Source organism: Sorex araneus, chromosome 1 (assembly GCF_027595985.1).
Source record: "Sorex araneus isolate mSorAra2 chromosome 1, mSorAra2.pri, whole genome shotgun sequence".
NCBI lineage: Eukaryota > Metazoa > Chordata > Mammalia > Eulipotyphla > Soricidae > Sorex > Sorex araneus.
Genome location: NC_073302.1, coordinates 362,796,716 through 362,814,996, shown reverse-complemented (window position 1 = coordinate 362,814,996; position 18,281 = coordinate 362,796,716). Strand labels below are relative to the sequence as shown.

At 39.8% G+C, this 18,281-nt stretch overlaps 1 protein-coding gene across 1 annotated transcript in view; it reads left to right on the top strand.

The window, feature by feature from the left end:
• The window catches only part of CREB5 (cAMP responsive element binding protein 5), a 452,531-nt gene extending 435,715 nt beyond the window's left edge, over positions 1-16,816 (top strand). Inside the window, exons 9-11 of the mRNA XM_055123939.1 lie at positions 1,723-1,950; positions 9,380-9,488; positions 10,381-16,816. Of these exons, the coding sequence (XP_054979914.1) occupies positions 1,723-1,950; positions 9,380-9,488; positions 10,381-10,544 (501 nt within the window). The 3' untranslated portion in view covers positions 10,545-16,816. The remainder of the gene's footprint in view (positions 1-1,722; positions 1,951-9,379; positions 9,489-10,380) is intronic.
• The last annotated feature ends 1,465 nt before the right edge of the window (positions 16,817-18,281 follow it).

The following is an 18,281-nucleotide window of genomic DNA, read 5'->3' as shown; positions in this document are numbered from 1 at the left end:
TCTTGCATGCGGCTGACCCGGGTTCAATACTCAGCATCCTATATGGTCCCCCGAGCACCACCAGGAGTGATTCCTGAGTGCAAAGCCAGGAGTAACATTGCTGGGTGTGACCCCAAAATTTTTTTAAAAAGGTCTATTATAAAATAGCTTTTAAAATATTATCACAAAAAGTCGGAGTGAAAAACAAAACAAAAAAGTTTGAGTGACTAAGAAATGGAAGGAAGAAAAATAGAGGAAGTTTTATTGAATATAAATGAGGGAATAAGTGAGGTACATTGAGGAAAGCATTAGGTGTCTCCAGGTACTCTGCCTCATGGCATTCAGAAATAGAGATAAAAAGATATAAAGCTATTTGTGTGGGAGTTCTCAAAACTTTGGATGGAATTGAACCTCTTATCAGGAAAATATAAGTACATTAAAATTTTTTAATAAAGTGCTTTGTTTTTCCTAGAATTTCTTAATAATTTTATAAAATTATAAATTAAAATTTGTATAGCACAGTGGGTAGGGCGTTTGCCTTGCATATGGCCAACCCGAGTTCGATACCTCTGTCCCTCTCGGAGAGCCCAGCAAGCTACCAAGAGTATCCCACCCACAGGGCAGAGCCTGGCAAGCTACTTGTGGCATATTCGATATGCCAAAAACAGTAACAAGTCTCATAATGGAGACGTTACTGTTGCCCGCTCAAGCAAATCGATGAGCAACAGGATGACAGTGACAGTGAATTTGAATTTATGGTGAGGCACAACCATCTCTTCGTAGCCTAGAGCCAGTCGGGAAGATCACTGAGGTAGAAGAGCACATGCCTCACATTTATAGGCCCTGAGCCCTGTCCCTGACACCACAACATGGGCCACAGACCTCCCTTGCCCCCAGCACTACTGGGTGTGGTCCCAATTTCAAAAAACCATCTTTCCTCAACATACACAGACACAGACACAGACACACACAGACACACACACACACACACACACACACACACACACACACCATGCTTGACAGGCACTGTACTGCTTTCGACCGGCATTGCACGGTTTCCTAGGCTGGGCGTCCCAAACAATTAGAAAGGCTTCCCTCTCTCCTGCTCCCTGATGCAGAGTTTCGCAAAGAGCAGGCGGACTCACCTGGAGCCAGCAGGTCCGGCTCTTCATCAGCATTAAGAACTATGAAATGGTGCAAATAGAGTTTCCATTGCCAGTGTTTTGCTGAAGAAGTCACAGTGGCAATGATGCCCCTGATCCAGGAGCTCCGTGCAGTGCTCAGAACATGAGGACAAAAGAGTTGACACTGGCCTGGTCTTCCACAGATGACAGAACTCACATTGATATTGGCGCAGACCCATTCAGCACAGCTCTGATTCTCCCTATAACCACAGGCTGGCAATTTGAAAGGCACCTTAACTGCCGTCAAAGGAGGAAAAGCATTTCCTCTGCCATGATTCAGCCACGTGCCTGTCAGGGGGGGATCCATGTCACTGTCTTTCCACGATGCATTCCTCTATCTCGCCAAAACTGTAGGGAAGACAAGCTCAGCGATGCTTGCTATTTCTGGGAGCGTGATTTCATGGTTTACTTCATTCTTAGAAAACAAGTGTGATACGTTTACGAGAGCAATGGGCTTTCTGTTCTCTGCGTTCTAAGCCCTGTGTGGGTGCCTCCCCTCTCCTCCCCGCCACGTGGCCCTTCCCTAAGCCTGTCACCCGCTCTTTCTCTTTCCCAGCAGGTTTCACCAGCCACACAACAGATGCAGCCCACCCAGACAATACAGCCCCCACAGCCCACGGGGGGCCGTCGGCGAAGGGTGGTGGATGAGGACCCCGATGAGAGGCGGCGGAAATTTCTGGAACGAAATCGGGCAGCTGCCACTCGCTGCAGACAGAAGAGGAAGGTCTGGGTGATGTCACTGGAAAAGAAAGCAGAAGAACTCACCCAGACAAACATGCAGCTTCAGGTGCAGGCCTCTGTCTCTCTCCTCAGGACTCAAAGGCCCTGTGTCCAGGCACTATTTCCCGCCGAGCAAGCAGCGGCTGACCTGAGTAGTCACGCCACCTTAGCCCACAGTGTCGTTGCAGGCTGCCTCCTCCTGCTTGGTTAATTCTAGGGCACAGTAACGGAACAGAACAAAACAAATCAGAATCCACTCCATTTGAGGTCAGTCTGCTTCTGATGTGAGGACGGAGAACCCATGAAACCAAATTTCAGGGCATGAAACCATGGGCTATGGTCAGAGATGCCAACAATTGATCTGTTTTTGACTCACTTTCCCAATCTAGAACATGGGTATAATGAACTTAGTGAATTGTTGATAGGAATAAAGGAACAAAGGAATGTATGGCTACGAAGCAGTTTGTACAGTGCCTGGTACCTAATCAGTCTCCAGCAGGGAGGCAGCTGTGACAGGCAACAGGCAATAGGATTGTACAATATCTTATAGTAGATGAATAGAGAGGGAGGGGATAATAGATAAATAGAGATAGGCTTTTGTTTTGCTTAATGGGAGCAAGAGAGGTTCCAAAAAGCCATGTTACCATCTCATTTTTAAACTCAACAAGTTTAAAATCTTGCATAAATTTTGTTTCTCATGGTAGCTTCATTTTCTAACAAGGCCACTTGGGGGTCTTTGAAGGAATATCAGGACAAGATCCCTCTAGTAGTTTCTACTAGACAAAGGAAATAATAGTATCTCCGTCCCTAGGGATCACAGTCCAAGGACGAGAGTAGTACAGCTGTAGAACACAGGCCGGTGTCTCCAGCAGCAGAGAGCATGACTACAGAATGAGTAGGCGAGGGAAAAAGGCTGCCCCAGATCGGAGGATTTGCTCCTTTTAGTTCATTGGTCAGGCCCACCTTCCCCTGCCTGCTTTGCTCTGGTTCCTCAGCAGGAGTAATTTCTCCCAAGCCTGTGCAGATTCAATTCCATCCCGTGTAAATGGCCTTGGGGACACCCAGGGTACACATTGAAGGTAGACAAGGAAACTTTGAGTTATTCATGGGCTAGACATCTCATAATTCATGAGAATTTACTTTTTCCTCTAAATGTGTCATTTTAGGAAATACTCAGGGGAAAGGGATACTAATTTTTCCCACTGGTGTGTATGCTTCGTACTGGTGGGACTGAGTCTTTTGCATCACAGTCTCTCCCCAAGCTATCCTCTATTTTAATACAATATCCTGGATGGTAAGTTCCTTATCTACATTAAATAATACCTACTGGTTGAATAAATGAATGAGTTCTTCATCTCTGGAGTACTCAAATGGCTGCCTTACCACTTGGCCGGGACGTGATTGATGGGAAAGGACCTGGAGTCGGATGGGGGTAGCCAGACACAGATACCTTGAAAGATCCCGAATTTATAAGTCTATAGTTCTAGAGCCTTGCAAGCACAAAAGTGCATGAGACACTCCTAGGTGGAATACAGAAAGCCAACCACAGTTTACCTTAAAGATTTTGAACACTAATTAGACACAAGATCTTCAGCCGTACTAATATTATTTGTAAGGACAAACTTACAACAAATGAGTTAATTTGTAAATTATTCTAAGTTCATTTTTGAAAATGTGGCATATATGAGCCAAATAAATATTACCTCCGTGGTGCTTTAATGACTGAAATATGAAAATCCCTGGGGTTATTGTCAGTTCTAAGGTAAACAAGGACCTTGAAAATATACAAGTGTTCTCAATCTTGAAATGGCTGACTTTGAAGTTTGACAATCTTCATCTGTCCAGTGTATTCGGGACATATCCTTAACTCTTAAAAATAGCAGTATAAATTATGGATCATAGCTTGTGCTTCCAGAAGTATAGAGAATAGCTGGAGTAGAAAGTAGAAGAGTGAAATACTCTAGCAGCTACTGACTGGATGCCAGTAACTCTGTGCCCCCCCCACCCCCGCTCCCCTTGCAATAGCCTAAGAGTATCCAGATGTCACAAATATCCCCTATGGGAAAAATGTCACTCATGTTTGAGAATCACTGCCTTGGATAAAAAATCTGCCATAGACCAGCTAACATGTATCTCATCTCCCAGACACTTTTAAATGTACTGAGTTCTTATAGCAAGACTTCAGGGTATTAGCTATGGTCCTCTGCGTGAAAACAGGGACAGATCATAGCAGAGGACAAAAAAAAAAAGAAAAAAGAAAGAAAAGTCAAGCTCCAGGTTGACAAAGAGGCCAGCTGTCTCATTAGTGACATGCAAATATTTATTACCACTGTTACCCAACAAAAGGGTAAATTTACCTTGTATTTGATCCTAATCCATGAACTTTTACTGTTTTAGAGCCAAAATGGCTAAGGACAAGAAATACCATATTTCACCATATGATGATTACATCCCTGTTGGATTTTTTTTCCTGTAATACTGACACAATTTTTTTAAAAAGTTTTATATAATAGTTATACTCCACTTATATGCAAAAAATGGAATTATAACTGCAACACTTATACAGTAAAACATGGTAGTAGAATTCTAGTGCCCTCTCCCATGTTAGAGGAAAACTCTATTGAAGATACTCAATGGGTGCAGATATAGGGATTGTTAGTGTCTGAGAAGGGCCCCTCTCTGAACATACTGAAGTATTGGTGTTTCCCAACCACTGCTTTGCTACAGAGGTACAAAAATCACAGCCTTGGGTATTTTTTGTGATGCTGAGCACTGCAAAGGATGCCCAGTGATGCAGGATCGGATATGCAGTCAGCCACCTCTGAATGACCCTTTCCCACTCACTGGACCGTTGTCAAAATAAAAAGGTGTCTCTCTGGAGGCCAGTCCAGAGTCAAATTTTAAGCAAACAGAAATAGAAGGTGCTAAGCAAACAAACTTCAGCGAGATGGAATATCCAAGGTCTGGGTGGCCAGCTGCCACTTTGGAGTTGTTTTCCAGCATAGAACCTTCTAGTTAACTGCAGGGTTTCAGATGGGGAAAACCAGACCTAAGAAAACAAAATCAAACTTCCAGACTTGTCTCACAGCAAAATTCTCCTTTAGAGGTAAACACAGGTAGAGAAGCTGGGGGAACTTGAGAAATCGCCCAATCTGATATTTCACATATGGAGCAAGAATCTTCCTAAACTTCAAACAACCAGCCCAGATGACCCACGCAAATCTCTTGTTAACCTAACCCATTACTCTATGATTTTTTTTTTCATTCTAGAAAGTTCTTAAGTTGAAGGAATCTACATTCTTTCCTTAGGCAGAGTGGCTAAGATAACTCTAAATCTATCAACTGCTGATGTGAATCATTTGTGTTCAATAGATTATATGGAAATCATCTGGTCACCCATGGAAATAATTGCTTTTCTTTTTTTAGTGCAAAAGACACATGGCCTAAGTCGCTGTTGAAATTTTAGACATACAGGCCCAGGTTTGGGATTTGGCAAGAGAATAGGCCAGATGGGAACTGTTGCTTGACAAATTGAAAGTTCTTTGTTTTAGAATAAACCAAACCTGGCCTCAGCTCACACACACACACACACACACACACACACACACACCCATACACACACATAAGAAAGAATAGGGGCCCATATTGCATGGCCCATTTTGATAATTATTTTTTTGGCATAGACTACTGCCTGCGTAGAAAAGCATTTTGGGTTTATCATATAACAAAATGACATCCCTAAAGCCAAAAACTGCAAATGTAGCTATTAGGGACTTCTTGGAGTGTTTGCTTAAAGTATGTTATTGTAGTATTAAATGTCTCTATAGGGGTACTGCTTCATCCCAAAGCAGCCGTGTGGGTTTAAGAACAGATTAATCTAATTGCATCCACCCTCTTACAGTCTCTCTTTAAATAACTATCTATTTTAGAGCAGCAAACCCAAAATGACTTTTTTAAAAAGGGAAAATAAGGACCGATTTTAGCAAGAGAATCAATAGTGGATATTAATAGTTAGCTTTAGCAAAGTATTTTTTATTTGAAGACCAAGAACTGTTATTATAACTTACCCAGGGGAGTGAAAAAAATAGTGATTTGCCTCAATTCATAAAGCAAGGCAATTCAAAGTAAGAAAATACCTCCAGAAGTCCTGGTTTTTATTTCCTTAGCAGAGCTGTAGGCCATATTTGATTTCTTTCATGCGTTTTGAAACATTTGCTATCTGGTTGTTCTCTTCCAAAATGAATTCAAGGTGATTCTACTTAAGTTACCTTGAAAGGGTTTTTACTTAAAACATAGTCTAGCATTTGGGCCTCTCCTCAAGTCACTCAGTAAGAAATCCCAGGGATGATTTTGCAAGTCCAGCACACTGTGGACTTGGTGGAACCAGGGCCTTGTTGCAGAATCAGATGAAGCCTCTCACAGAGGCCGGCACAGTGGACACACATTGCCAACACACACCAAGCATTGCATGAGAGTAAATCTATAGATTATTTTCTCACCATCTGCCCTGATAAGATTTGGTAGGACATGAACCACTCAAATTGACTCTCTTATACAGCCTACAATTCAAAATATATGCATATTTGAGACTAAATTGTAGTTCATTAAAGAGTAAAAAGAAAGATTGAATCTATTAATTAGTTAATTGGTATTCTCAATTGCAGGCAGCACAGAAACAATCTCTTAACATAAGAAAGCAAAACCAGGCTGGAGATAGTACAGTAGGGAAGGTGCTTGCCTTGTACACGACTAATCTGGATTCAATTCCCAACATTCCATAAGGTCCCCAAGCACTGCCAAAGGTGATTCCTGAGTGTAAAGCCGGGAGGAAGCTCTGAGTGCTGTTGGGTGTGACCCCAAAACACAACAGAAAAACAGAACTAACCAAAACCCCCAAGATTATGTTGGTTTATTAAGAATGTGTTTTTCTATCCACAAACAAAAATAGGAGGTCTTTTTCTTTTTCTTTTTTGACTGTGCTGGCGACCAAACCCACAGGCTCATTCATGAAATAAAATTACTCGTCTACTGAGCTGTATCTTGGCTCCACGGTCATCTCTTTGATACGGGTTTGAATCATAGGCTGGGGCACCTCATTTGTTGTTCCGAGGGGTGACTGATGCTATTATGCTGTGACCTCACATGAAAGTGGAAGATTGATTGATTGTGAAGTTGTTTGGGCTCGGCCACGTAATAGATGCACTTAGTTCCACATAGAACCCCAAAGAATGCTAGTTGCAGAGTTCTTACTCCATTCTTTAAGAACCATTGTCAGCATCATCTGCCTCAATTTCTCATTAGGATATGGGAGTCCACTTTGATGGATTTTTATGACTCCATCAAAATACAGGACTTTCTACAGCACAAATGCAAATGAAAGGAAGTTTAATTTTGAAGCTACAAAATCACACATTTTAGATTTCTTTTTCTCAATTTCTTTTATTTGGGGGTGGGAGGTGGGGAGGCAGGCTTTCTTTGTATTTTCTTAAGGATGCCTTTTATATCATGGTCCAAAAGTGACTTTCATTTAAATATGCTATATCAAACAAGGGTGGGTTTTGGGGAAAGCAAGGAATGCTGTCTGATTTCAAAGCAATATAAAATCAGAGAGGAAAGAATGAGTGTTTAAGTCTAAAATAAATTGTCCTATAAATAACATTGTCCCACTGGCCCTAGAACTAACAAGGATCCCTTTCATTTTGACAGAACTTCTTGTCAAACAAATTCATTTGGAGACAGGTTAGAATTCTCCTTCCTGAATGTTCTCATATTTAACAGCATGAGCCAGCTCATACTTCCAGTGACTTACACATAGATATTGCTTAATTGATACAAATTGTAGCACCAATGTCAAAGTATTAAGCATTTTCATTATTGCTAATTTCTCAAATAGTCCATTTTATGTTGTAGCATCCAAAAGGAAAAGAGAAAAGATTTTGTAGATGAAAGTTTTACTATTATTTAATATGATGTTGTTTGGGCTGGAGCAATAGCACAGCCAGTAGGGTGTTTGCCTTGCACGTAGCCGACCCTGGTTCGAGGCCTCCACCCCTCTCTGAGAGCCCGGCAAGCTACCGAAAGTATCTCTCTCGCACGGCAGAGCCTGGCAAGCTCCCCGTGGTATATTCAATATGCCAAATACAGTAACAACAAGTCTCACAATGGAGACGTTACTGGTGCCCGCTCGAGCAAATCGATGAGCAATGGGATGACAGAAATACAGTGATGATGTTGTTTTTAAATGTATTCTAAATTGACTTGGAAGTGAGGGATATTCTCTAAAACAGATTTGAACAAAACTTTTAAAATTAGTTTCTAGAACCCATATTCACTTTTATACATGATAAATACATGCCTAAAGAACCAATTTCAGGTTAAAAGTGTAGGCACTGCTTAATGACAACCACATTAAGACACACTTTTCTGTATGCCTGCTTTTTAAAAATCAGCTACATGAAGAGCATAGCACGTTGCCTAATAGCCACAAATGAACAGAGGCCAGAGAGAAGGTACTATTTATCACAATTATAAAATGAATTATTTATGATAGTCCTATGTTTACAGTTGAATTTACTGAGTGATGGCACCTGGGAACCATGGATTTTACATTTCTATTGGGCAATATTATGTGCCAAGTACATCATTCTATGATGCCAAGTACACTTTCTATAAAATGATGAACCTGTCTTTGTGAGTTACTTAAGAAGAGTAGAGATTGAGTCACCTATCTCAGTAAATAATAAAACCACACATATACACAATCCTTGACACCCTGATATTGGCAGGGGTGGGGGTGTGATTATAGACTGAAATGTGCTGAACTAGACAATTAGAAAGTCTGGCCTAAAACGGCATTGCTCCTTATGTCCTGGTATCCCCCCCATGCAGTACCAGTCATAGGTGAAAGTCCTCTAGGCCTCCTGCTACGTGGACAATAGTTTGAAAATAGTGCTGTGCTAAATAGTAGTTCATCTAAAGCTTGTTTGGGAAAATCTGGAGAAGATTGCTTATTCTGAAGGTGTTTTAGTTTAAAGCCACTCATCCTGCCGCACAGTTCTGCCCAAAGTATGTCTTCCTTTCACTTCTTCCTACTGAATGTCAACTTGAGCTTGTAAAACATAAAGATGGTTATTATGATGGCTAAATCTACTGCGTGCTACATATTCCCTGGGCTTTATGTCTATTTAATCTTCATGACAATCTGAAGAACTTTATGCTATGTTATCTGACAGGAGATACATAGTAAGGCGTCAGAGCCCATCACACAAAGGGTGAGAGCTGACCTTCAACAGGCTTAGCCCTCACGTTGAAAGCAAACCCTGCAAAATGTCAGGGCCAAGTTAAACGCAGTTACAGCTTTTCTAGTGCAGTCAACTAAATAATACTGGTAATGTCATATGGCATAACAGAAGACGTGCTTGTTAGTTTCACCATGGAAAGTGTATGGTGGGGCCTTGGGTTGGTCCATTCATTGTAAAATTCATGTTTCTTTCCAGAATGAAGTGTCTATGTTGAAAAACGAGGTGGCACAGCTGAAACAGTTGTTGTTAACACATAAAGACTGTCCAATAACAGCCATGCAGAAAGAATCACAAGGATATCTAAGTAAGTCATTGACTCACTTGTTTTAGCATCTGCTTTTTTTTGCCACTAATTTTTCATAGGACTTTATTAAAGAGAAAAAGAAAAGTGAGGGTCTCATGCCCAAGCAAATGTCATATTGAATGGCTGCCAATCTCTTCTGCCAGAAGAATCTTTCATTTCTGACCTCTATCCGTCACCATGCCCACCGCACCTCCTGATAATTTCTGGCTAGACTTCCCCTGCTATTCCACGTTGTAAAACCCTACCAAATTCTGCAGCCAGTAGGAAAATGGATCGCTAGAGCCCGCTTACCCCTGGGCTAGCAGTCTTTCAAAGAAATCATGGGCTGGAGTATCTGCACTGGGTAAACTCCACTTGGTATCTCAGGATATGTTGCATGTTATCCACTGGGCCGGAAAGCTAGTGACTTTGTAAAATCCACTATGTAGAGTGGGTTCCTTATCTAGACCCTTATTTCTGTACGTTGAATGTCAATAGGTTAAATACTAGTTGAGTAGGGAGGGTGGGGGGAGCAGAGATTCATGGCTGAAGGTCAATTTATTTTCAAATAATTTTTTAGATTGAGCAACACAGATTCTCCCACCACATGTGAGTATTTTTCCACATTTGATATATGGATGGCTATTGGAAACTTCAAGACGGGGATGGTCACAGGCCCAGACTCAAACACATCCAATTCATTTTGCTGAGATAGAAAGCATGGCTTTGCTTGTAGCTACTAAGGGGGAAGGCATAGCTCTGTGACGACAGTGTTTTTGAAAAGTTTTGAAATTAACCTCCAGAAGCAAATGTGTGTGACCCTTCATGTGAATGCCCAGTGATCTCCTTGAGTAGCTCACAAGCGCACCCTCGAAAGCTATATTGGTGTGTGTGTACGTGTGTTCTTTCCTAGGTCCGGAGAGTAGCCCTCCTGCCAGCCCCGTCCCTGCTTGCTCTCAGCAGCAAGTCATCCAGCATAACACCATCACCACTTCCTCTGCAGTCAGCGAGGTGGTGGGAAGCTCCACCCTCAGCCAGCTCTCCACCCACAGAACAGACCTGAATCCGATTCTTTAAAATCCAGGGCTCAGACCTTGACTCCAAGAAGAGCTGCGTCCTTTCTTTTAAGGGCATTTTTAGAATTAACTCAGACCTGGAAGACACCTCCAACCCTTCAAAGACTGGCTTTCAACTTTATAGTCATGATGGAAATGTTGTCTTTTATACTTAGTTCTCTAAGCAAAAAAAGGGGTGGGAGGAGTTATGCAATTGATATCTATCAGCTTGGGAAATGCTTTGGTGCTTTTCTCCAATTTTCTGGTACCAGTGACTTGTTTATAAATGGAACTCTTTCTGTATATAGCCCTGGTTTCATTCTTATCAGTTCAACCCTTTGCCTGTAACATTGACTCTTGTTTAAAAAAAAAAAAAAAACAGCAAACAAACAAGAAAAAAAAACCACAGCTTTTAGCCAAAATGAGACAAAATGAGAATAAACAGATCCAAGGTAACTGGTTGAGAAGTCTGAGGACATCATAACACATGTTGAGTTGAGCTATGATGTCATCAAAATCCCAGAGAAACACAGAGCCTATTCCAAACTTGTTATTTTTTTCATATAAAATACCATAGGATTCACTGATGTCTAAATAAAACTATCAAACATTAAGCATCTCACCATCCTCTGGGTCCACTTCCTCAACTACCCAACTCTCTATTTCCACTTTTCCTTGGACTCTTTGCTTGCTCTTCAATTTTACTTTCTTCTGTTTTATTATCCTTCCTTAGAATTACATATCAATAAAAAAACGTTTGAGTTTTTTTTTAAAAAAATTGTTAAACAAAACCTCAAAAATATGGACCTAGCCTTTTCTTTCATTGTTCATGATCCACAGCTGGAGTTCATTCAACTCTTGCTTCTTGCAAAATAGTAACCAGGAGATGTTTAATGTGCCTGATTTAATGTTTTTAATAATCAGAGCAAATAAAAGGTGGATTAGCTGTAAGTGAAGCTCTGGTGAATGCCAGCTGCAGGGACACTAGGGAAGGGAGCTTTATAAGCCTCGATTGTGAAAGTCCAAATTATGATGCGGGGCTCTATGTTCACACCCTTGAATTACAACTGGTTTTATATGACCTGCCTATAATGTTGAAAATCCATGTACTATGTAATAATTCAGAAGGGCTCTTATTCACTACACAGATTATATTGTTCAATCAGCAGCTGCTAATAGCCTAACTTGTTTTTATTTTTTTTCTTAAGCCTATGGAACCTGCTTTGCTGTTCTGGTGGATAGTAGTAGTCTAACTACTTGGAGTAACAAGGAGAGAAAGAAAACCCCAACAGTTAGAGCACTCTTGGCTGCTGAAGAAACCCCATGGATATGATTACTCCCCCCTTTTGAATATTTCTGATTTATATTTTCAACAACCTATGTGGACTTGCCAATTAAAAAAAAGCAGATAGTCCCAAACCACAGTTGTGCCTCCACAAAACAAGCCATTCTACTGTGCTAACGTTTTAATGTCACATTTCACCAAGAACAGGGACTCATGTTTCTCTCGAGCTGTCTAGACAGGTGCTGGTGTTTCATCTCCATTTAAGTGTTTGACCTAAGCTGAGTGAGTGCTTACGTGTGTGTGTGTGTGTGTGTGTGTGTGTGTTTTCATGTTTATGGAATTTAAAGAATAGTCTTTTACAGAGATGTAGTAGCTTTTATAAGTATTCAAAGGAGAGAAGGATGTGTCTGTTTTTTTCTCTCATGATAGTGCAAGAATCTATTTTGGAGGAAAAAGAAAATATGAGGGCTGTGAAGCATGGTTTTTATAACTAGTTTCAATTTAATCTGGTAACTTACTTTCTAAACCAATATTTATTGACATTTTTATCCACAGTAGACAATGTTTTCAAAAGGTTTTGAGTGTCCAGTGAAACTCATGAATAAAAATCTAAAACAAAAACAGAAAAAGAAAATGAGAAAAAAAGAAAAATGAAAATGATTTTGTATTATGCTTTAAAAGACATTGTTTTCAAGTATTTTCAATATTGAATTCATAGTTTTTCTTTCAACCCCAGCAGAAATATCTGAATAATTTAACTTAACTTCCTAAGAAATATTTAAGACTTTCTATTTTGAAATTAAAAAAAAAATTTCAAAACTTCTTAGGACCATCTATGTGTCTCCTTCAGAAGGCTAAAAAGAGTTTGGAAATATTTGATTAGATGGATATTTTTAAAAATATTTTTCTCTGTTTAAAACAAATTAAAAACTTTTCTTCTTTTACCAAATGCATAGCACTTAATGAAGTTAAAAAAAATTAAATCCACTGATAGTATCAAAATGTCCAAGGAGTGATCTTTCACTAAAATTATGGCTTACTTTTCTTCCACTTCTTGACTGAAATATTTCATTGTTAAACCAAGGGCTTCTGCAGTTAAGAACTTGCCCGAGTTTTCTTAATTCAGCGACTTGACAGTTTGACTGATGTGCATTATATATAGCTCAATTATGTCTGTTTTTTATGCTAAGTAGGCAAACCAACCACACACGTTAGCAAACGGGCCTCAACATATAATTAGAATAAATTGTCTTGTTATACTCAAGGCCTTTAGGTGTGTTCATTAGCAGTGTGGAAATACAACAAATGAAAGATGCCAGCTAGTTGTTGGTGCTTCTGAAAACCCCAAACATAATACTCACTGGTCAAATCCTGCACTCGATTTGTCAATATTAAGGATTTTACTTGAAGACTCAATCTTACATGAATAATCTATCTGCCGGGAAATCTCACCTTCATGTCCTTCATTTTTTTTCTGTTTTCTTTTCTTTTTTTTTTTATTTCTTTTGTCAGGCTTAGCAAACCTTATTTCCATCCCATCTACTTGTCCCCTCAGTAACTGGGCTGCCCGGCCCTATTTTCTGGAACCCCTTGTAATGACACTCGGAGCTCCCATCCCCAGGAGAAAGGCCCCACCCTAGAACTGCCTGTCCTCCTGGCCTGTGGTATTTTACCTGTAGCATCAGCCTCTGAAGTCACTGCCAGCCAGCTTGGAAACTTCCACAGCACTTCCCCTGCCTTAAATGCTGGGAGTCAACCACCTAGATAATACCCTGGTGGTGTTTCTGCAAGGGAATGCTTGCCTTGCTGAGGCTCCTGCATCCTAGTTTGTTTCTCCTGAAGCCGTTTCTCAGCCTAGGTTGCCAGGAGAGGGAGAGTGAAAAATCCTTAGCTATGGATACATGTGCTCCTTTTAAACCCTGGTGTTCAGTCAAATGTTCTCCCTTCACACCCCCAGTCCCTCTCCTACCTCCAGGCTGTGCACGCCTGTCACTCTGGGAAGTGACAGTCTTCATGTGGTTTGTGGATGCGGAGCCCTTTGTGTGCTATCCTGGTCCGCGATGTGCACTAATTAGACCGATTTACTCAGAGCAAAAATGCTCTTTGGAGCCTATTCGGTCCATGAAATCAAATACAGCACATGTCCTGAATAGAGGGGTGTCACTGGGGAATGTTCAAGTGGTTGTGGCCTGTTAAGTCGGTTTGGTGTGTGAGTTGGTTGAGTTTACAAACCAGCTGAGGGAAAGATCAGCCTTTGGCTGGGTGGGAATGTTTCAGCATCAATGACTGCTATAAAGTTTGCCATCTATTAGGACAGAATGTGTTTCTTTCTGGTTAATTAAAACCATCTAAGAATATATATGTATGTATGTGTGTATACAGTGGATATCAAGGACCAAAGCAAAATTTGAACAGGAATCTATTAATTTAGAATTTTATAAGATATTTATTAATAAATGTTATTTTTAAACATTCCATTTGAACAGTATTCTTCTGTAGGATCTACTTATTTTTGAAGTATTAGTTCATAATAAACTACTCTAGTTATGTGTATCTTCATTTTTCAGGGTTTCAAATGGCTGTTCTCCATCATGTGGTGGAAATACTTGGTTAGATCTTTGTGCATAGAAATTTCAAGGATGTTTGTTGCTCTGTTAGTTGTTTTTTAATCTATGTTCCAAATGTTGTTGTTGCTGTTGTTGTTGTTGTTTAACCGTTTATTTCCTTTTTCATTTTTTAAGTAAGGTCTTATCTTTTAGGAAGCAGAGTTCAGCTAAAGGGAATCAATAACCATAACTGGAACAACTTTCTTGTAAAAGTGTAAAAACAGCTTCATCTCTGCTTCGCTCCACCCCACCCCAATTTCCTAGAATGCTTTGCACTAATCAAGCTCCTTAGTACTCTTTTTTTGTCCTTCCCTAAACAATGTGCAGTAGCTTTAAGCCATTCAAGCTCCATTATGCAGTATATGTGAGAAGGGAAAGGAAGCAACCCATTTAAATTTGAATAAAACCGTGCCTATATCAACAAGTAGCAATTTAGAATCTCTTTTCTGCTTCAAAAGTAATTTATATTTTAAAATTGCACTTTAGCTTTGTTGATCCCTTCCAATTTTCTATTGTTCTTAGGAACCCCTTCCCCCCACGCCCCAACCAGCACCACTCTCCTCCACGTCCCCATTCCCAGACTTCTTCTCGGGCTCCAAGCTGCATCATTTAAAATACTTTACAGGATGTTTGCACCAGGTAGCTTTGTGTGTGCCCAAGAGTAGCCTAGCAAAGACTCACATCAGCCTAGATGAAACCCTGCTACAAGAATGCCAAGGAGGAGAGCCAGTTGATACTCTACCCCTTTATTTACAGCATGTTTTTTTTTAAAAAAAATACTATATTATGCAACAGATGCGAGGCAGCAGCTAAGCTACACTTAAGAATTTTCTATCTCATCCTCCAAACCAAAGTGTCCTGACTGAGCCAGGAGACTTCTTTAGTGCATTGTGGTGCACACAGGACTTTGCAGCAGCCTTGTCTGAGGCGGCTGAAATAACAGTGGCCCTCACTGTTTCTGTCCCGGATCTCAAAAATACGATGTTGCCTTGTACTAAAAGTAGGGACAGCACCTCTGTTTCCAGTCATACTCTAAGGAAGGACAAGAGACACAGAAGCAATAAACTCACAAGTAAAACCCAATACCAAAACAAAGAAAGAAAGAAAAAAAACTAGCTCATCACGTTGTGAAAATTGAAAAATGTATGTCCATTCAAAATATTTTATTATTTCTTGTGAAGTTTTTCAGTGATGTAATGCTTGTAGCCAAAATGCTTAAAGAGTGTTTATATATTTTTTCCTTATAAATTGTCTATTTTTTAAAAAAGTAATAATATTTAACCACAGGTTGAAGAGAAGGGTATGGCCAAATTGCCAGCATTTGTTAAAAGATTAATATTCCTAAGTGGAACTCTGATATCTTTCCAAGTTTATCATCAGAAAGGAATCAATATTATCAACTCTTAAATTTAGAGCAGCTTATAATATCTAGTTCATTAGAAGCCAGGATTTAGGAAGCTCTTCTTAAGCCATTTAAGATGTTCTTACACTGAGTTTCATATTATAGAACTTTATAGGATTTAAAGAAAAAAAACTGACACATTTTAGCCTCATGACTAAGAATGTGGAACCTGAATAAATTAGCTTTAAATGCATCATTAAAATCTTATGCACAATAAGCTCATTAGCTTCTAGTTTGCTCTTTAGAATACCAATGCTATAGACACTGCTGGAGAAAAAGAAAGGTATCAGCAGTCTATACGGAAAGGGTGTTCTGAGAAAGAGCCCTTCCCAGCAGACACTCAGTAGAAAAGAAAATCCACTCACCCCCTTTCCTTCTAAGATCTGCTCGGTCACATCTGCCTCATAGAGAGAGGAGTTTTGCCTTTGAGGATTGCTTTAGAGAAAAGATAAGCTTGAAATGTTCTCCCTGGAGAGAACAATGGAGTTTGGGATTTTCTAAAATAGTCTTCAAAATGGCTCCATGCAAACACACATTCTTGGACAATTGGAATAGAAATATTGTCCACAAGTGTAATTTAAAAAAATGCTTAGCATTGTGCAAAGTAAGTGTTAACTAAGGAAGTCCCAATAAAGGTGCTGTCACTTTAAGTTCTGGACTTGGGGGAGGGTGGGGATTGTTTGTAATTGTAAACAGCAAAGCATTTGTGTTTGTTTGTCTATTTGTAAAGCAACCACCTTCCTTATTGGAAGGAGAAATAATTGGGGTACATACATGTAAATACTTGCTGCAGCATTTAATATGTTTAATTTTATGTTAAGCTTTTTGTTGCATCGTGAACACATTTATTGTTACCAGTGGACAATGAGTTCATTAAGACTGTTCAACTAGATCAGATTTTTACATCTCTTTCTAGCAAGAAGAGACAAGGTTTTGTGCATTTGTACAAATGTTAATAATATCACTGCAATTCCAATAATAAAGCACTCAAATGCAAATAATGTATGTAAGCTTTGTATCATGGAATATGGGTCTGGGGAGAATGAACAAGATATCTGGCACATGATCTCAGCTGTGCCTTGTAAACTAAGATTCTTTTGAGGTCAGCATCATCAAGGACAAAAGAAGGTAAGATTTTTCTTTTTCCTAGACTATCAATACATTTTGCTGCCTATTGCACCTAAACTCCCAACTGAGGTCACAGTCTTAGCCCATTTATAGTTGATTATACAAGTGAACTTCACTTTGGGGTTAGGTATTTAATAGTCAAGTAATGCAGCCTACATAAATTCATGTCTTAATTTTGTCTCAGAACCAATAATCCCATGCTGGCTCTTTGACAATCAAATCCTCAGGTTCCCAACTTGACTTCCAGAGAATACAAACCAGAGTCTTAACCCTTTGCTGTGCCTTTCTGGATTTCTTTGTTCTTTATTTCCTCTCCGTTGTTTATTACTCTTCTCTTTCTCTTACATGGGTAGCCCATCCTTTATGCAAGACCCGATCCTAGTAATAATTTGTCACAAAATTTTCTGTTTGACTTTATCCAAAACTACTAGTTTCTTATTTGGATTATTGCCAAACTTTCCTAACCCATAGCTAGAGAGAGACTTTGACAATAAAAATCAAACTGTGTCTGTCTACTACTCAAAACCCTACAAGGATTTTGCACTATAGATGGACCAAAATAGATCTTCTTACTACCTGGGGGCCAGGGAAAGAGTTCAGTGGGTAGGGTGTTTGGCTTGCATGCGTCTACCCAGGTTTAATCCCTGATATCCCATGTGGTCCCATAAGCACTGCCAGGGGTAATTCCTGAGCATTTCTGGGTGTGGCCAAAAACTAAAATGAAATAAAAAAGAACTCTTACCACCAAGTTCTAAAAACAGCCCTACAGCTAGAACAATCTCCCCAACATTGTTCATGTTTTAAATTCAACTACCTATTTCTTTACTCCTCATACCTTTCCAGATCCAGTAATGTATTTGAGGTCCCACAACATCTCATAGACACTCCATCAGAGTGTTCTTACATGCTGTTTATGTCCTTCGTCTAAAATATTCTTCCCCAAGTCAACATTGTTCTCCAAGACACAACATGACTTCCTGTATGTCCCTTTTTACCAAGCCTTTCTTGAAAATCCTATACATAAATATCACACACACACACACACACACACACACACACACACACACTTCATTCACTGTACTATGCAAAGGCCATACATTTATCACCATGTCAACATCTAAAACCTAGTTGTGATTCTTTTTGGAATCTGTCTCCTCCAAATGAAATGTAATCTCCATGGGGGTCCTCCCACAAGGGCATATTTTTATTTTTCACCTTCAGAACTCAAGATCTGGAGCAGTAAATTCAGAACTACGCACACAAGAAACATTGGGAGTGGATGTTCTATTATTCCCTTCCCTCTTCCTTATTCTCAGAGGGACAGCAAATTATCTATAG